The following is a 20608-nucleotide window of genomic DNA, read 5'->3' as shown; positions in this document are numbered from 1 at the left end:
GATTGTGGCGTTCTCTACAGTTGTTTCCGAAAGCTATATAAAGGAGCGCCATCTACGTATTGAATGAGCGAACCTGTGACAGATGCTGCTTACCTCGTAGTGCGCAATATCGCCGCTAGAGGTCACTCTCTAGTTAGGCGTGACTTCTACATCGCGCTATCGAAAACGCAAAACGTAGAATGACTACCCCGGACCGAGTTCAAGAAATCATACTTACCTGGCGTAGGGGATACCGTGATCAAGAAGGCGGTTCCCCCAGAGCGAGGCCCTTCCATTGCACTGCGGTCGGGTTGACCTCTGCGATTATCCCTAATGCGGATAACTCGGACGCGTAATTTTTGGTAGTGGGGACTGCGTACGCGCCGTCCCCTTCATGAATATCATAGAGAAAATATAATTTATTCAGAGCATTCGGGTGCTCCTGTGAGCAGTCCCGAGTCTAGTTGAATCTAGACTCAGGATTGCTGCCAGGATTACTTACGTGAGCGTATTAAGTATACATTTTCGTGAGTAGGTACTCTTCATTATAATATTAGTAGACATCGGATTATATGCATTTGCATACTTGCATATGCAAATGCATATAATGGCACTTTTTAGGCGATAGTGCATATTTTGGCAATTTTTCGTTGATAGTGCATATTTCGGTAGTTTTATGCCCTCGTAGTCTCCAAACTAGCTATTATGACACACAGTACACACCGAGGCCACACAACAAGAGGTACGATGGATCAAAACCCTTCAAATATGTGGCTCCATCCCCATTTCGACGGTGAATTGGCAATATCTAATAACTCATTTTTTTGCGTTTTTCGGTTTATTGCATATTTGGACTTATGAAAGATAGACGCATGTAGTGACAAAAACACCTAGTTCGATATTTAGTTGGATTACGACATAAACATGAATAACAATACCTAATAACTCAACGTACGTAAATTTTGCTGGCAAAATATTCTATCTCATGGGACACGTGAATTCCGTCTTGTTGCACTCGAAATAATGAAACAAACGGCGGCGACCGTGCTGTGCTGCGTGAAGTTAGTTAGTATACTTTGCGAGGGTGGACGGAGGGGATCACCGTCAAACACGCGCACACGCCACAACGAACTTGTTTGAACAGGTTGTGTTTATTTACTTACGTCACAAAAATATTTTGATTGTTGAAAAATTGAGTACAAATCAAGACGTGAGTATATTTTTCAATCATTTTATACATTAGTTATTAGTGAAGTGCCAGTGTAACTACGTTTTTATTGCTACTTTGATGTATTTTTTCCTTGTGTAAGTTACTTTAAAAGTTCTTATAATTTTTTTATGAACAGAATTCCAATCAAAGCTCTAAAATATAATCATCTTCAACAATTAAGAGGAGTCCACACCGCCCTTTTTTCCATACAAACGTTGTCCCCTGTTTCCTCCCTGGATAATGCTAGTTGATTTATAATTTTTTTCCTGAATATCTACGGCCACTAATACAATGTCCCTATGTTTTCTTTTTTTTTTCATAATTTGATTATTAAATAAGATATGAACGTTCAAAAACCCAAAAAAATGGCCAGATTTTCCGCTGTGTTCAAACGTCCAGAAAACAGATTTGGCTGGAATATACAAAAAAAAAAGCAAAACATAGGAACACAGCTCAAGCCTTTTTTAAATCTTTAATGAAAAAAATACTTAGATCGGATAAGTTTTGGAGAAGGAATCAGGGGACAACGAATCGTTGATTTTCTGGATTTTCTGCAGTTGTCTCTATCGCGTTCAGCGGTATAGGCTTGAGGTAAGAGAGACAGCTATAGATATTACACGTACTTTTTTTTCATTTCTCTAGCCCCTGGTGTATCCTCTTAAAATCTGTTTTACCCACCGATTGTCATGCTTTTTATGATGCCTTACCTTTTGAATAAGAATCATTAGTTTGCTAAGATTAATTTTTATTTTTTGTTTTCTTATTTTTTATGCCGCCCATTGGCGGCAGTTTTTGATACCTACCTTTTAATGTTGATTTAGTGAATAAGTTAAAGAAAAACATTGCCTTTAGTAACCTCATTTTGTTTTTGATCTCTGTATGTTTTAAGTTAAGATTATAACTTGAATTAGTCTCTAATTGCTTTAATAAGTTACGTGTAACGATTGTGATGATTATGTTCCTTAAAGTAGTCCTTTAAATAAGAATCTTTCATTTTGCAAAGATTAATTTTTCATTTATTTTTTATGTCGATTGGCGGCAGTTTTTGAAACATTTTAATGTTGAATTATTGAGTAAGTTATTTTAGAATTATAGAGTTAAGTTTGTTGATGATTGTGACGATTATGTTCCTTGAAATAGTTCCTATTGTTATTCTATTTCTACGGATTTTTTATATTATAAATATAATTATTGAATCATTATTGACTTTTCATTTAATGACAATACCTCCTATCTTTTGAATTTTTAAAAATATTAAATGGTAATTGCATGCAATGTATACTAAATCGACGTAATTTCAAAACTATTAACATTTCATTTAATTTAACTATAGGGTCTTATTTGTAACTAAAAAACCTAGAAAATAACATAAAACAAATTTCAAATAGTTTTAATGTCATACAATGAAACGTTTTTTTCGTCTCCTGTAAAGTTGTATTTTTTGAGTTACGATAAATTGCCAATTCACCGTCGATTTGAAGAATGCAATACACCCAATAGGTACAAAATGGTACAATATCTTTCTAGAAACATAATCTAATGTTGCCAACTACAAAAACATTTTTTTTGTAGTTGGCAACATTTGTAAAAAATTTGAATAAAGTAGTTAACGATCGATTTATTAAACTACCATGGAAATTAAGATTCCAATCGGAAAATGTTGCTAGAAAATTATAATTGGTGCTGTATAAGAATTGAAAAATCCTGCATATTTTGATGAAATTATAAAATTTGGCGCTTTTATTAACGGCACCACCGGAAACCGGAAATCTATGTAACCTTCTATTTATCCTGGCATCAATTTTATACTTTAGTATATAGCTTTGATAAGGGGGAGGGGGGGGGGGGGATCGTTGGAGCCGATTCAGAAATTCCAATTATACATAATATATATACAAGAATTGCTCGCTTAAAGATATAAGATAACTGTTAGCTATCACTTTCGAGAATTTTCGTAGAGGAAATTGTTGTTCGTGTAATCTATACTAATATTATAAATGCGAAAGTATCTCTGTCTGTCTGTCTGTCTGTCTGTCTGTCTGTCTCGCTTTCACGCCAAAACTACTGAACCGATTGCAATGAAATTTTGTACACAGTTATTCTAGAGTCTGAGGAAGGACATAGGCTACATTTTGATGTGGGAAAATATCTTATTTCCATGAAAATATCGATGAAAATTACTTCGCATTGCGCGTGGCCAGCGCTCATCCCGGGGGTCCTGGGTTCGAGTCCCGCAGGCGGAACAAAAAGTTTATAATATTTCAATATAATAAACTAATTATTAAAATAATATTTCAAAAATCTTAAATATATTTTATGTATAATATTATAAAAAATCCAGAAATATATCGACGCGATGCAATGAACATTTTAGTTCTAATACGATTCAACAGATGGCGCTTTTTTTTACTTCGTTGTAACATAGAACTAATCATACTTATTAGTTATTATGTTTTTGTTTATAGTTTTTAATACGTTAGAATATTATGTTTAATAATATTATCACTTGCTATAATAATAATCAATCTATCTGATCTTATAGAACTCCTACTGCATTTCTAAGGAGTTCGAGTGTGTTGTGTTGGCCTATATTCCATCCAGAAAATATTTTTACATTTTAATTCTAATATATGAAAACAGATGGCGCTTTATTTTTTACTTCATTATTATAACAGAACTAATCATACCTACTTTATTATATATTATTGTTTTTATTCATAACTAGCTGTTGCCCGCGACTTCGTCCGCGTGGACTTTAGTTTATAGCGCGCGGTGTCAACAAAATTTGTGTCAAATTTAAAAACTTTTTAAAACCCTGGTAAGTGGTACCCCTCTTAGGGCCGCGCAGCGCGCTACACCGGAATGGCAGCGCTGAAAGTGCTCGCCTCGCCGCTGCCATTCCGGTGTAGCGCGGCCCTTAATTAATCAAAATACCCAAAAACAGCTGTGCAGTGTGCACATAATCTGTACTAATATTATGAATGCGAAAGTATCTCTGTCTGTCTGTCTGTCTGTCAGTCTCGCTTTCACGCCAAACGCCAAAACTACCGAACCGATTGTAATGAAATTTTGTATACTGATAGTCTAAAGCCTGAGAAAGGACATAGGCTACTTTTTTACTGGAAAAAAGGGTTGTAAGGGTCGTAAATTTGTTCAAAAAATTCATAATAGATGGCGCCGTGCGTCTTCTACATCGCGCTGACGCTTGCTCAAAAGTCTTTCTATAAGAGGTGGTATCATCTTACATTTAAGTCTCGATTTTTTTCGATTGTTATATCTATTCTACGGTATTAAATAACTCAGTGCTTTATCTGTGCAGGCAGTGACGTAACCTTAAGACCAAATTTCACCAACGACTGTTAAAGTTCGTTTTTCATATGAATGAAAGAGAAGACAGGATATTTTAACAAGCTGTTAACACTAACAGACGTTGGTGAAATTGGGGCTAAACCTATCAATGATAAATAGTTTATGGGTAAAGTTGTGTAATTGGGGGGCTAAATAAGCTTTAAAATTTGGCATAATATATAAAGTTTAACATACAAAAATGAAGTACTTATTGTTTGCACACTGCACAGCTGTATTGATTTAAGGGGTACCAGGGTTTTTTTATAAAAGCTTTTGACACCAATTTCGTTGACATCGCGCGCTATAAACTGAAGTCCACGCGGACGAAGTCGCGGGCAACAGCTAGTTACTAATATTTAGACATCGGATTATATGCACGATCAAAGTGCCGAAATATGCACAATAAATAGCCGAAATATGCAAAAAAAATATGCACAATCAAGTCACTTCTTAAAATTTTATTTTTAAAGAGGTTTCCGGTGGTGCCGTTAATAAAAGCGCCAAATTTTATAATTTCATCAAAATATGCAGGATTTTTCACTTCTTATACAGCACCAATTATAATTTTCTAGCAACATTTTCCGATTGGAATCTTAATTTCCATGGCAGTTTAATAAATCGATCGTTAACTACTTTATTCAAATTTTTTACAAATGTTGCCAACTACAAAAAAAATGTTTTTGTAGTTGGCAACATTAGATTATGTTTCTAGAAAGATATTGTACCATTTTGTACCTATTGGGTGTATTGCATTCTTCAAATGGGGATGGAGCCACATATTTGAAGGGTTTTGATCCATCGTACCTCTTGTTGTGTGGCCTCGGTGTGTACTGTGTGTCATAATAGCTAGTTTGGAGACTACGAGGGCATAAAACTACCGAAATATGCACTATCAACGAAAAATTGCCAAAATATGCACTATCGCCTAAAAAGTGCCATTATATGCATTTGCATATGCAAGTATGCAAATGCATATAATCCGATGTCTACTAATATTATAATGAAGAGTACCTACTCACGAAAATGTATACTTAATACGCTCACGTAAGTAATCCTGGCAGCAATCCTGAGTCTAGATTCAACTAGACTCGGGACTGCTCACAGGAGCACCCGAATGCTCTGAATAAATTATATTTTCTCTATGATATTCATGAAGGGGACGGCGCGTACGCAGTCCCCACTACCAAAAATTACGCGTCCGAGTTATCCGCATTAGGGATAATCGCAGAGGTCAACCCGACCGCAGTGCAATGGAAGGGCCTCGCTCTGGGGGAACCGCCTTCTTGATCACGGTATCCCCTACGCCAGGTAAGTATGATTTCTTGAACTCGGTCCGGGGTAGTCATTCTACGTTTTGCGTTTTCGATAGCGCGATGTAGAAGTCACGCCTAACTAGAGAGTGACCTCTAGCGGCGATATTGCGCACTACGAGGTAAGCAGCATCTGTCACAGGTTCGCTCATTCAATACGTAGATGGCGCTCCTTTATATAGCTTTCGGAAACAACTGTAGAGAACGCCACAATCTTTACAATTTAAAATACCTCAAGGCTTAAGTGCAACTCAAATTAGTAATATTAGTTTGAATAAGTTAATAAGAATGAATCAAAAGTAAAGAAAAAAACTAAATAGACAATAAAAGAAGAACAACGAGAAATCATAAAATGTACCATCGAAGAAATTGATTCATAGGGTATAGGTACCTAGTTAACGGATCAGAAAAATATATTATTTGAAAGCTAATTACTGCTAATTTTGCTAGCTAATTACGACGTAACATGTAAGTATATAGTTAACATTTTACTTAAAAATGATGCTAGTACTAATACAATATAAGTACGCTACACAATACAATACAAGTACACAATACAAGTTACGGATAATATTATGGGACAAACACAATATCACGTAATATAACGAAGCTACTGAAAGTGACAGCATCCTCGGTGGACTTCCCATGCCGGAAACCGAATTGTTTGTCAGATATTATATTATTGTCCTCTAAGTACGAGACAAGTCTTATATTTACTACTCGTTCGAGTAGTTTTGATATGCTGGATAGTAAAGAGATTGGACGATAATTATTTGGATTTGATTTTGAGCCAGCCTTGGATACAGGCACTACAGCAGCTTGTTTTCATATTTTTGGAAAGGTACCTGATTCAATGCTTAGATTAAAAATGAAGGCAAGAGGTTCCACTATATGTTGAGCTAGAATTTAACACCACGCACCAAGTTTAACATTAATTCATAAGTCATAAAATATTATGCCTCCGACTGCATTTTATAATCCACTTTTTTCTTCTACTTCTTTCTATGTAACCTTCTAATCATCCTGACATGAAACTCGTAAGCAAGAGTCGTATCAATTAAAACATGGATTCGATGCCTCCGGCAGAATTAGGTCTTGTTTCGTTATTTTTAGTTAACATTTTTTGCGGGTTTTTTTGATTTTTAATTAACTTATTTTATTTGCGAATCTTTAGTTGTAGTCGTCTAACCATTTCGACAATTAATCTAATAAAAAATTGAAAAACTACTGTGCTGATATTTCTAAGTGTACCTACAATACGTTATAATACACACACTGGCAAAATTAGCGGAACATAGGTAAAAAGGGCCAAAACTTGAACTCAAGTGGGTCGGGCTGTCTGAAAGCCATTTTTATAGCTTCTAAGCTCATTCAAGAAATAAAATATTAAACAAAACTGGCAAGTTGACAGGTTTTTATAGCAATTATGCCCTAATAAGTGTTTTTCGATTATTGACGTTGTAAGTGTTCCTGATAAGAATGGCGTTTTAGCGGGGTGCAAGGTATGCTCAGCTCATTTGATTGTTTGGTTTTTGGAAGAACACATTGCTTAGATACAAAATTAGTGATTTCCCAGAATCTGCGACAGCTAGAGCTGTAACCACGATAGAGAAAAGTCACACCTACCGTTCGGTCAGTCAGGCCTTAGGTGTGTCGGCTTCCGTGGTTCATCGTAACTTTCAACGCTTCAGAGAGACTGGATCTTACGTTCGGAGACGAGAACAAGGCAGATGTCGGGTGACAATGGTTAGGATAACCATTTTGTAAGGAAACAAAACTTAAGAAATCGACCTCAAACTGCTATGCAGACACGAAATCTGTCGGAACAGGTCCAAGATGAACGTGTAAGTGATTGTACAGTAAGAAGAAGACTCATAGAAGTTAAATTAAACTCAAAAGTGCCAGCAAGGGCACCAAAACTTGAGACAGGACACCGAAGAGCAAGGCTAAGATTTGCGGGTGAACATCAAAATTAGACAAGTGAGTGAAATCTTGTGCTGTACAGTGATGGGAGCTAATTCTATGTACATTGTATTGACAGGCGATAAAGAATGTGGATAAAGCATAAGAAAAGCTACAGGCCATCAAACTTACCGGAAACAGTGGCCTATGATGCAGGCTTCGTAGTGGTTTGGAGTTGCATATGATTTGGAGCCCGCATGGAGCTGATGATTATAGATGATGGTACTTTGACAGTACAGGGCTATAGCACCGATATCCTGGAACTGCATGGTGTGCCTTTTACATAGTTTTAGGTAGTAATTTCAATTTTATGTGAGTCCATAGAGTAAGAAAATCGGACATTATTACCTAAACGATGCTGGCGTAGCCTAGGTGGAGAGGCCAGCGTGGTCTACGGATGTGGATCCGATTGAAAACGTGTGGCACATCAATGGGTGAACGGTACGAGTTAAAACTCCAGCTCCAAAATGTGTCCAGGAGCTCGAGTAGGCGCTACTGGAGGAGTAGGAGAATATCCCAAAGGAAATGATTGACAATTAAAATGCAAGCATGGAATGGCGTATCCAGGCCCTCTTGAGATCCATAGAAGGCATTACACGCTTTTAACATGGCATTTCTTTAATAAAAATGGAGAATTTATCTTAAAAACTTACTACTGAAATTTCAAAGATTTTCTTAATTTTTTGATTTTTGCTGATTTTTTTCTATTTTTCACGTTTTTATGCCCTAAATTTATATAAAATTTATTTTTTAATAATCAATTAGTAAATAAATAAATAAATATATAAAAAGAAGTGAACAATTAAAACAATTAAAAAATATTGAAAATTTTGTTATGTTCCTCTAATTTTGCCGGTGTGTTTAGGTACATAGGTTTGGTATGTTTCAGTGTATGTACCAAATCATTGTTTTTTTTAATACTTTGTCACTGAATTTTCATCTTGTTTTTGTAATGTCAGTTAATTTTTAATTAATATTGTATTTATCCATGCAGGCAGATTTTGGTTTTTTCTTATTTTATTACTAGCGGTCGGCTGTGGCTCTGCCCACGTGGATGTCGGTGAGCGCTGCAAAAAGCATACTCAGGAAAGACTCGGTCAGCAAAATGATTCCCAGGTCAATTCACAGACTCCGACACTAACATCGACGTGCGTCGTCGATGTTAGTGTCGGGGTCTGTGAATTCAATAAACGCAGGCTGCAGCACAGATTGTCTTCCCCCCGCACGCGCACTCGCCTTGGTGACACCAACTATAGCAATATTTTAATTTCGCCATAATTTCAAAACCAAATGTCCAATTTTATTCATTTAAAGACCAAATATTGTCTACATAAACTGTACTTAGTGATGGAATAATTTATTTTGATAAGGATTAAAAGAATGAGTAAAATAAACGCGTTTAAATGTAGTCCAAAAAAAATTCAAGATTTTTAAATAAAAAAATGGTTATTGTGCCTCACGCGACATAGATAGGTATAGTGTGTTGCGGACTTTTTTGTAGATATTTATAAGTTCTACAATTACTTAGAACATTTTATGGTTCTATTTTTTATAGTTTAGGCAGCGTACCTAAAATAAGTAACTTTTCTGGTTGATTTTTTACACCTTGCGTCCGAAGAACCCAAATATCTTACGGAACCCTACTTTTTCCAAAATAAAATTTTGGTCTATGTACAGCAAAAATAATGTAGAATTCCAATGGTGAAAGAATTTTTCAAATCGGTCCAGTAGTTTCAGAGCCAAACAAACAAAAAATCAAATCTTTCCTCTTTATAATATTAGTGTAGATTTATCGTTCCATTTAATATTAAAACTGCAAATTATATACATATTTAGAATCAGCGTTTAAAATCCTTTATTTTGATACCCCACTCGATATGCTTGGTAGAATTTTTATTTTTTTTACCTCACAATATGGCGTCAAACATCTGCCATTTTAGTTTTTATTAAATGCCACCTATCTAAGAACACTTGGGTCATTAAGACAAATCTAACGATACCTCAAATGTGAAAATCTGTTAAGCGGTTCTGGAGATACAAGGTGATAAAGAATATTACAAACATACAAGATACGCGCCAAACACATAACCCTCCCGGCAGTAGGGTAAAAAATGGCCAGGCCACCGATTTTGACAAAATATTTAGAGTTTTTGTATTCTTCTCGTGCGGCTGACACATTATAAAGTACGCGACTTCGTCCGCGTGGACTCCCGTTTATAAGTAGCGCGCGATGTCAACAAAATTGGTGTCAAAAGCTTTTATAAAAACTTAAAAAACCCTGGTACCCCTAAAATCAAAACACTGCTGTGCAGTGTGCACATAATGTTTCATTTTCTTTTATGAAACTTTATATTTTATGCCAAATTTGAAAGCTTATTTAGCCCCCCAATTACACAACTTTACCCATAAACTTTTTATCATTGATAGGTTTAAGGTTACGTCACTGCATAGATAAAGTACTGAGTTATTTAATAACGTTTACGTAGAATACAAATAACAATCCAAAAAAATCGGAGCTTGAATGTAAGATACCACCTCTTATAGCAAGACTTTTGAGCAAGCGTCAGCGCGATGTAGGAGACGCACGGCGCTATCTATTATGAATTTTTGGAACTAACTGAATTTGAACAAATTTACGTATTTTCACCCCTTTACAACCCTTTTTTCCAGTAAAAAAGTAGCCTATGTCGTTTCCCAGGCTTTAGACTATCTGTATACAAAATTTCATTACAATCGGTTCTGTAGTTTTGATGTGAAAGCGAGACAGACAGACTGAGATACTTTCGCATTTATAATATTAGTATAATATAGATTTTGCCACGCATAAAAAATTAAGGTTATAAAATAAAATTAAGGTAAGTAGTAAGTAAGGTATAAAAAATAAAATTAAGGTTTTTAGATTTAGGGTTGAGTATGTAAGGTTGAAAACTTGGCTCTACATATTGAGATCTCACTACTTTTTGACACCACGAACTATATTATTATGTTATCATCTTGGCAACATTTTTACATGAAAATGGTTGGATATTACTTCACTCTTAGGAATTATTTAAACTTAAAGTCAGTAAATATTATTTCATTACTTTTTAAAGTTTTTGGCTGGGTTTTTTTCTTAATATCTACTTTTTATATTGATACTAGAATTAATTTATATGGCAAAACAATATTTGCCGGGTCAGCTAGTTTATTAATTATTATAATATAAAAATAGCTGAATTAATTATAACTTATAAGTTATAACATTTATTTTTATGCCATGAAATAAAAAACAACTGAATACAAACGCTATTATTATCAACCTTCTCCATAATTTTCGGGCAATGGCGGTATATTTCCAGGTTTTAATTTCTTTGTCCTTCGACTGACCGTTGGTTTTGCCGCTGTAGTTGTAGTAGAACTAATTGGTGAAGTATTTGTGCTACTTGTGATGGTAGTTGTAGTAAGTGACGAATGTTCAGTATAAGATGTAGGTGCAATTGTTGTAGTATATCCTATTGTATCTGCTCTATTAGATCTCACTGTAGGCGTTGTTTTTGCAGGCGTGCTTGTACTGAGTATAGTTGTAATATGCGAATTTACAGAATTTGCGTTTTGCTTAGAAATTTCATTTATTGCATTTATTGTAGTTTGCATGTTTATTTTATGCATAGTTATTTTGCTATGCGTTGTCTGTGTACTTAGTATACTAGTAGTATTTGGTTTTGTAGTTGACTCACTTGCTTTCCTGGGCGTTGTTTGTGTGTTAAGCGAACTCGTAGTAGCGGATTCTGTCGTACGCATATTCGTTTTGCTGGGCGTTGTATGTTTGTTGAGTGAACTTGTAGTAGCGGATTTTGTAGTACGCAAATGTGTTTTGCTGGGTGATGTTTGTGCACTTCGCAAACTTGTGGCATGGAATTTCGTAGCATGCTTCGTTGTTTTGCTAGGCGTTTGTGTAAGTGTTTTGCGCAAAGTTGTTTTGCTAGGCGTTGTTTGTGCAATTACCGCATGCAAAGTAGTTTCGCTGGGAATTGTTTGTGCAGAAGTTGAAAGTATTGTACGCGTTGGATTTTTTAAAGACGAAGTTCTGGTTGATTTGTAGGTTCTACTACGTGAAGTGACATGTCCTGTGACGGTTATCCTAAGTTTCATTTTCTCTGCTGTTTGGGCAGATGCTTTTCCGGCGAGCAGCTCTTTCATTACACTCTCTGGTACCCAGTGACCAGGTATCATGGATTCCACCGGGTTTTGTATAAAGATGAGATCTTCTCTCTCTCCACCTTCTGCTTTCACGCCACATAATGTAATTATTATTAATGCAATAATCATGAAGTTTTCTAAATACACTGAAAAAAGCCCAAGTTATTTTTATAATTTTCGATGCAGAATTGATTTGTAGTCTTAAGCAAAATTTACAAATTAAGATTTTCTAATATTTTGTTCTAAATTAATTTTCGTAAATAATTATACTGTAGCAAAATTAAAGTTTGTAATATTGATAACTGAGTATACTTTTTAAAAAACAAGACTAAAAACAACACTTTCTATATATTATACCTATTACTCACTTTGTGTGCAGTATAAAATATCATTATTATTATTTATTTCTGAAGGAATTATTTTTCATTTTATTTCGTTCTTGAGTCTTGACTTACAATTTCTTTGTACACTTTATAGATTATTCTTAAATCAAAATCAATTATTAGGAGTTTCAACATTTTATTGTTTTTTAAAATTGCTCGCAATAAAGTAGAAAATAGATTTTTCAATGATTGAAAACTCATTTCTCTCAATCATTTTATAGCACATGATTTGAATATTTTTTCTATTGAAACCATTACAATTTTCATTTATAGGATTTTGTTATCCGTAGTAACTACAAGAAAACCTTATAATTTCTCTGTCTTTCCAGCCGTCCGTCCTTTCACCGATAATAATAAATTGGATGCTTGCCTCCTATACAAATTATAAAAATTGGGGTCCCATACCACAGAATATATAATAGTAGTACCAACCCATACTATACTGATCTCATGGACAGCGCTAGGAACTTCCGTGCCTTCAAGCGTTTTTGTCACAATTACTATTGGCAACAGTCTAACACAATAAATTAATTTAGCTCTAGCGTAGTAGTCACTATTATTATTATAGTATTCCCGTGGTGCTTCCCCCTTCAGTTCTTTGACTTTCGGTCACTGCAACTTTGTGCTGCCTCCCGCTTGTATGGGGAGGGAATCTGGAATTCTTTTCTACTCCTCCTTTTTTCTTCTGATTAATTTCGTTGCAGGTCCCAAGACAGCTTTAGCATGTCCCTCGGGCTCCCTGAGATCATATCAAAGGGTTTTCGTGGTTGGATACCCTTGTCGATCCTGGCGAAAGAGGAGATACAGTGGTGGTAATGTGTGGTGGGCAAAGCCCGTTTAAAAAAATCACAAAAAATGCTCCTTTAGTGCTGCTACTTTCGCAATGAATTCTATATAAGGGACACATACACTCCCTAGAGCAGTGGTTCTTAACCTTTTAGTCATGAGGGACCATTTTACCAAATGTTTGTCTTACCGGGGACCACCAGTTGGTTTACCTAAATTAAGTGTTATTTGATAAAGAAAACAAGCACAATTTTATAATTATTAGCACATTTTTTTGTGTTTGGCAAAAATCTAAAAGTTACAGATTTTAATTTAATGTGATTTTTAACCCCCGACAAAAAAGAGGGGTGTTATAAGTTTGACGTGTCTGTCTGTCGGTCTGTCTGTCTGTCTGTCTGTCTGTCTGTCTGTCTGTCTGTCTGTCTGTCTGTCTGTCTGTCTGTCTGTCTGTCTGTCTGTCTGTCTGTCTGTCTGTGGCATCGTAGCATCCAAACGGGTGGACCGATTTTGATCTAGTTTTTTTTTGTTTGAAAGCTAACTCAATTGAGAGTGTTCTTAGCTATAGTTCATCATCATCAGCCTGCTCCGTGCTGAAAAATCGCGGTTCATCTAGTTCGTGAAGGGCCGATTAGCAACTTGCAGTCGTTTGGTGGGCTTTATTGCATTCTAGTTCATAAATGTCACGCATTTTTTTATATTTACACATTAATGGAAAGTTGACCTGGTGCTGCAGCATCACCTGGTAATCAATAGGATACCCAGCTCCTCACCAACTAAGAGCAATGGTTTCGTGTTTGGGCTCATTTTAATTGCGACAACTAGTAAGACGTAGATATAAGATAACCAATAAATTTTTGCATGCTGCTGCTGCAGCATCACCTGGATTCTATAGGAGCCCAGCTCCATATGAACCCAAAGTGGAGGTTTCATGTTTGGACTCATATTGACGGCCTCATCCAAAAGGACATTCCTAGATGGTATACATTGGGATATAATATTATGATCCTGTTCTATCAACAGAACAGACTTATTCTGCACTATAACCAACACAAGTTTAAAAAGCATGAAATAAAATTAAATTAAGAAATTAAAAAAAAAAACCCGCCAAATAACTTTAAAAAGTAATAAAATAATATATTTTACTGACTTTAAGTTTAAATAAAAAAGTGTAAAGTGATATTTTAGTCCATAATTGTTGTCAAGGTGTGTCGGGGGACCGCTAATGTAGAGTTTAAGAGTCAGTTCACAGCGAACCAAATCGAGGCAATCAGTGACAGTGCGATACAAAATGCAAAAGACACTGTTGGCGGTCCCCCGACACACCGTGACAACACTTATGGACTAAAATATCACTTTACACTTAGGAATTATTTAAACTTAAAGTCATTGTGACTGCATACTCTTTACTAACTTCTGAATTTTTACATATTATTAGGATTCTTCGAGGACTCCGCGGACCACTTGGAATGCCTCCAGGGACCACCAGTGACCTGCGGACCACCGGTTCAGAACCACTGCCCTAGATTATTTACTTTTTTATACTCAGTATATTAAACAAAGTAATAATACTTTTGAACCTATTTGATGACATATTTTTTTTTATTTCATCCCTTTGTGTTAGTTACCTATTATTGTTAAAAAAGGTTTCCTTAAATAATAAACAGAACTTTTTAACGATAACTAAGGCATAATATTATAAATATATTCTGTGACTAAGGGAAGATTTATTTTTATAATGTTAGTAATTTTCGAGTAATCGACTTCACCAAAGGTTTACGAGTATCTTTCCCCTGTCATTTCTATTTTCTACAAAGCTAAAGAATCTTGAAATTGTTTATGCTGATAGGTTGTGGTAAAAACTTTTCAGATAATTTATTTTAAAGAAAATGAGAGAGTTTTTTCTAGTTAAGTATTTAATAAAAATCATAAAAAGAGTACTTAAGTTATTAATTATTATAAAAATACGTTTATACTTTTGCCACTAGATGGCGATTTATATGTACCTATAGTAAAATCAAAACGTCATTTCCAGAGTAATAATAATTCATAAACGAATTAAAACAATTAAATATTTTATTATTATTATTATTTATTCGTTTCACGTTTTGGCTCAAGACGGCCCTTCTTTATTTTTGGGCCTTTTTTTCGCGTAGTCGTTGCCGGCTTAGGTGTTGTTGTTGGTTTAGGCGTGGTAGTCGTTGGTGTTGTGGTCGTTGGTGTTGTGGTCGTTGGTGTTGTGGTCGTTGGTGTTGTGGTAGTTGGTGTTGTGGTAGTTGGTGTTGTGGTCGTTGGTGTTGTGGTAGTTGGTGTTGTGGTCGTTGGTGTTGTGGTCGTTGGTGTTGTGGTCGTTGGTGTTGTGGTCGTTGGTGTTGTGGTCGTTGGTGTTGTGGTCGTTGGTGTTGTGGTAGTTGGTGTTGTGGTCGTTGGTGTTGTGGTCGTTGGTGTTGTGGTCGTTGGTGTTGTGGTAGTTGGTGTTGTAGTCGTTGGTGTTGTAGTCGCTGGTGTTGTAGTAGTTGGTGTTGTAGTCGCTGGTGTTGTAGTAGTTGGTGTTGTAGTCGTTCGTGTTGTAGTCGTTGGTGTTGTAGTCGTTGGTGTTGTAGTCGTTGGTGTTGTAGTCGTTGGTGTTGTAGTCGTTCGTGTTGTAGTCGTTGGTGTTGTAGTCGTTGGTGTTGTAGTCGTTGGTGTTGTAGTTGTTGGTGTTGTAGTCGTTGGTGTTGTAGTCGTTGGTGTCGTAGTCGTTGGTGTTGTAGGCGTTGGTGTTGTAGTCGTTGGTGTTGTAGTTGTGGGTGTTGTAGTCGAAGTAGTGGTTGTTGGTGTGGTGGTTTTCGCTGTTGTGATTGTTGGTGTTGTTGTCGTCAATTTAGGGGTGAATGTTGTCGGTTTCGTTGTTGTTGTCGTTGTTGGTTTCGGCGTAGTTCTCCTCGGTTTAGGTGTAGTGGCTGTCGGTTTAGTTACTAGACGACCCAATTTTATTGGTTTCTTATCTCTTTCTAGTATTTTTTTCACGATACTGGCAGGCATCCAATGACCTGGCATTTCTGCCTCAACAGGATTTTTTATAAAGATTAACTCATCTCTTTTTGTTGATAATTTCTTCCCGGTACTAAATGTGATGATGTACGCTAAGCAAAGACCGCTTATGAAAGTTTGCACTGAAAATAGAGATACTATCATTAATACATTTATGTTTACAACTTAAAGAATATAATAATTATGTGATGACTGATGATATATTATTCTATATATAAAAGTACCCAGTAGCCGATTCTCAGACCTACTGAATATGCATATAACATTTGGTAAAAATCAGTAAAGCCGTTTCAGAGAAATACGGTAACTAACATTGTGACACAAGAATTTTATATATAAGATACTTAATCATATTCTATTATTCTACACGGATAAAAAGGTTGTCAAAGTTGTAAGGGTATCTTTAAACAAAAACAGATTTTGATTACTATTTTGCCATACAAAATACTCGTAGAAAGAAAATTAGGATCGTTTACTCACTTGTATAATATAATAAGACTTAATCAAAACAAATGGAAAGTATATTAAATATCATGTTCACGATTATCTTTTTTTTTTTTATTTATATTTCTACAGAAGTTTTAAACTGTTCAACATTTAGTAAGTTATTTTCTAAATTAAAATTACCTCATAGTGTAAAGAGATTATTATTTCTAAATTTTATTGTTTCACATTATAATTTATTGCCTCGTGCAATAATGTGTAAAATTGATTTTTAAATTAACAACCAAACATCTGACTTTAAATTTTCTAATACCTGCATAAATAAAGCTGTAACAGAAATACATAATTTAAAACAGAAAACGACTGTCTAGCTATCATATCGCGGTTCTTGAGAGTTGAGGTAACAGACCGACAGAGATGGAATTTTTAATAATACATGTAGAGTTCTGTTTTGAGTCCATAGCTGCATAGGTGTGGAACCCTAAATAGTGAAATAAAACAAATTGAAACGAAATTTATAATCTTTAACTGTTATTTTTGTGCTATCAAAAAAGTTGATGCATAGGCAGATTGCGGACCTAGGTGCTGACCGGGCATGGCTGCTTCGGTCAGTATCTGTGCGACATGGCCAGACGCGAGCAAAACACTGCTTGCCATCATTGTAATGACGAACGGGACACGGCGCAGCACACGTTGCTCGTCTGTCCCGCTTGGAGCAGTCAAAGAGCGGCCTTACAGGCCACTATTGAACCCGACATCACGCTGCCGGCCATCGTTCGTGCGATGCTGGACAGCCAACACTTTTGGAGGGCAGTCGAGACATTCGCTGAATCGGTGATGTCGTCGAAGGAGGAGGCAGCGCGCAGGCGAGAGGCGAAGGCGCACGATCCTCGGAGAAGGCCGAGGCGGAGACCAAGGGCCAGACATGGTCACGACGTCCCGCCTTAGCAGGGGAGCTCGGGGCGTCGGCATGGGGCTGCCGTCGCCCATGACATCGATTACCGGGTAGGCCGCGATGCGCTAGGTGTTCCAGCGCATCGTCGCGGAGTGGTGTGGAATGTGGTGTTTCCACGAGTGGAGCCCAAAGAGGCAGAGGTGGTGGGGCTGCGGTCGTATATCACGTGTTTCCCGTAGGCCGTAGACCCACCTTCAGGAGCAGGAACACCGTTGGGGTTTTAGTGGGTAGTCCCGGGTGCGGATACTACGTCCGCCCCGGGGAGTCCCACATACCTCGGTGGTCCTCCCCAGGCCCCGGGGATGCGTAAATGCATTCCCCCAACGATAAAAAAAAAGATTGCGGACCTTTATGTCAAAGGCTGTGGTCAAACAAAACCAACAGATCACGACTAACAATGGATTGATTTTACCTGACCAAATGACGTAGGACTGCCATCTGTCTGTCAATCAATTTCTTCGATGGTAAAGTGAAGAAATAACTACTTATTGAAAGAATAATTGTATTTGTATCAGAAAGTAACATAATGTTGTAATTAACACAAACATCGCATCTAATAAAACATGGAGGATTTGATATTGTAGCCTAATGTATGTCAAGGATGGGATATTGACAGCCTTCCCAATTTCACATCCTTGATACATCCAGGGACCTAATACACTCGTTAACATTAGCTATTATTTTAACATCAAAGTTTCCAAGGGTATCCCTAACATTGACGCATTCATAAAAATAACAACTCCCGTAAAGGTTTCGGTAACCAGTTCATTTATTTGTTTATGTTTCATTTACACTCTCTCCTCCTTTAACTCTCATAATCTAGTGGGACGGACGACACGACTGGCGAGACTGGTTTTTTGGGGGATGTCTAGGGCGCCTACGTCGAGTTACTCTTATAGCTGTTGTCGGTTCTGGCGTTGGTGGTTTTGGCGTTGTCGGTTCTAGCATCTCTGTTGTTTTTCGCCACGGAATGCAGTAATACCACCCACATGTTTTACACACCAGAGGTATTGCATCGACGCATTGTTTCGTAAGCGACAGCTTCATTAATTTGTTTTGCGGTTTCGCTAAGAGTATTTTTAATAGTTTGCTCGGGATCCAGTGGCCTGGCATTCCGGATTCCACCGGGTTGTCTATGTAGACTAATTCGTCCATCTCAATTTGTTTGTGCTTGTGTCTTCCGAGACAGAATGGCAAGATACATGCAAAAGTGATGTTAATTAAAAAAATCTTCACTGAAAAAAACGTGATGATTGATGTTCAAATTTCAAATTGAATACTGTTACTATTGAGTATACCTTCAAATTAAATAGAACTTCCCCAGACAACACTCATGATTGTAATTTGTAACTATTTTAAATGTATTTTCAAATTATTAGATATTATTTAAATCAAAATGAAGTGTAGATATAGGTAATTTGCAAAACTTGTTAATGAAAAACTCTGTTTGGAATATCAAACCACATCTCAATGTTAAAGTTAACTTCCACTTACTCGATTATTTATTTATCTTATATTATTTTTGAGCGTTTCAATATTTTCACATAATGTAGTACGAGATTTCATAAAACTTTAAAATGAATGTATGTTACTGCATTGATTCAATTCAACATTGTACTGTTTACTACACAGTATACACAATCATCAATTATATTTTGTCTTTCATGCGTGGAAGGTATTTTTAAAGTTGGAGCTGAAATAAAATATAAAAATTCTTGAGATTTCAACCTTTTCTTGTCTCAAAGTTCTCTCCTGATGCGTACAAACTACGAAAGAGTGACGTCATACTTTCGTAGCACTTTGTATGGAGCCTTTCGGGCAGGTCTATTTTATGAGGTGCTTAAATTGTCATATCTTGATGAATTTTTAAGCCATCAGAGTCATTCTTTCAGCGATGTTTCTATTTTTAGGGGCTTTCAATTACCAATAAGAAAAAAAAAGTCATCATGCCTATTGAACGAACGTATTTGCTACCTTTTAGGAAATAGATATTTGCTTAATCGTTGCCAATAAAACACACACAAACATTAAGATACATTTACTTAAACATAACAACATATAAATCAGTCTTTGAACTGGTCATTCCTTGAACGAAAAGTCGTAATCGGAAAGAGAGGTGGAGTGGTCTTCGAGGGGAGAGAACACGTTGTCCAGGTCGACATATAGCTGCTGTTCCGCAGTCAGCTTGGTCACTATCTGGGCGAAGGTGGGCCTGGCCTGGGGCTCGTCGGACCAGCAGTCCAGCATGAGGCCGTAGAGCCGGGGCGAGGCCCGCGCCGGCCTGGGCAGGCGGCCGCCCTCGGTCAGGAACTGGGGAACTTTCTGGTTGCTCAGCTCGGCGTAGGGGAAGCCACCTGAAATTGGAGAAAGAAATAAAGCGTTTGTTCTACAAATGTTTTTAAAAGTGGTTTATACAATATTTCTTGCATGTAATCAAGGTTTATTGCTAGTTTTTTAGCGTGTTACAGCACTTACAGCTTACAGGGGTATGCTGCAACGCAACGTAAAACCTAAGTTTAGTTAGCACTCAGATTTTACAGGGTGTTCTGGATTTTTTACCAGGAGTTTATCTACTTATTTCAACAACGTTGTTGATGGCAAATGTTGACTTTAGTCTTTAGCCAATGCTATGTTATTTTGAAATACTCCAAGTTCCAAGCCGCACCTACTTGCTCTTCAGCACTTGGTGCTTCTGTTCCTACCTAAATTAGTCACCTTGTCCGCTACGAAAACTCATCATAAATTCGTAGCACCAACCGCAACCACATCCATAAATTGTATGAACAGCTTTGGTTCGGTACTCTAATGCGAGGGAGTTATAATAGATCGTCAAAGGTACAAACATCAGTAGTCCGGTTAACGAATGACTCAAAAGAGGGTGAGCTGACTATAGAGTGCGTGAGCGGGAGCCTAAGCGATTTCTGCTGGAACTTATTCGGGGTGATCAGGGACAAAACATGCTAAAAGTCCTGACGTCTAGGTGAGCCGGAGGGAGGGCGACAAAGGTCTAAATTTTTGGTTT

The 20608-nt window shown here is 36.7% G+C and overlaps 3 protein-coding genes and 2 non-coding genes across 6 annotated transcripts in view; 1 reads left to right on the top strand and 4 right to left on the bottom strand.

Annotated features, from left to right (window-relative positions):
• Positions 1-209: 209 nt before the first annotated feature.
• LOC121733475 lies at positions 210-371 on the top strand. The gene has a single exon (XR_006036567.1). It is a non-coding gene; the product is annotated as a U1 spliceosomal RNA (small nuclear RNA).
• A 5320-nt stretch (positions 372-5691) lies between these two features.
• Positions 5692-5853, bottom strand: LOC121733474. Its single transcript, XR_006036566.1, has one exon. It is a non-coding gene; the product is annotated as a U1 spliceosomal RNA (small nuclear RNA).
• Positions 5854-11082: 5229 nt separating this feature from the next.
• LOC121733100 (cell wall protein DAN4-like) lies at positions 11083-12389 on the bottom strand. The gene is made up of 4 exons (XM_042123246.1): positions 12357-12389; positions 11616-12134; positions 11471-11549; positions 11083-11437 (listed from the first exon to the last, which is right to left on the bottom strand). Coding segments are annotated over exons 1-4 (933 nt in total). The 5' UTR covers positions 12358-12389; the 3' UTR covers positions 11083-11103.
• Positions 12390-15226: 2837 nt separating this feature from the next.
• On the bottom strand, positions 15227-16728 carry LOC121733164 (salivary glue protein Sgs-3-like). Its single transcript, XM_042123333.1, has 2 exons — positions 16668-16728; positions 15227-16309 (listed from the first exon to the last, which is right to left on the bottom strand). Coding segments are annotated over exons 1-2 (1068 nt in total). The 5' UTR covers positions 16669-16728; the 3' UTR covers positions 15227-15242.
• A 2881-nt stretch (positions 16729-19609) lies between these two features.
• Positions 19610-20608, bottom strand: part of LOC121733146 (fibroblast growth factor receptor 4-like) — a 134789-nt gene continuing 133790 nt past the window's right edge. For both annotated transcript variants that reach the window (XM_042123315.1, XM_042123313.1), the window contains exon 14: positions 19610-19940. In XM_042123315.1, the coding sequence (XP_041979249.1) occupies positions 19666-19940 (275 nt within the window). In that variant the 3' untranslated portion in view covers positions 19610-19665. The remainder of the gene's footprint in view (positions 19941-20608) is intronic.

The sequence above is a fragment of the Aricia agestis genome, chromosome 13 (genome assembly GCF_905147365.1).
Source record: "Aricia agestis chromosome 13, ilAriAges1.1, whole genome shotgun sequence".
NCBI classification, from domain to species: Eukaryota; Metazoa; Arthropoda; class Insecta; order Lepidoptera; family Lycaenidae; genus Aricia; species Aricia agestis.
The sequence above is the reverse complement of the archived record's forward strand: the minus strand, read 5'-3'. Positions and strand labels throughout refer to the sequence as shown.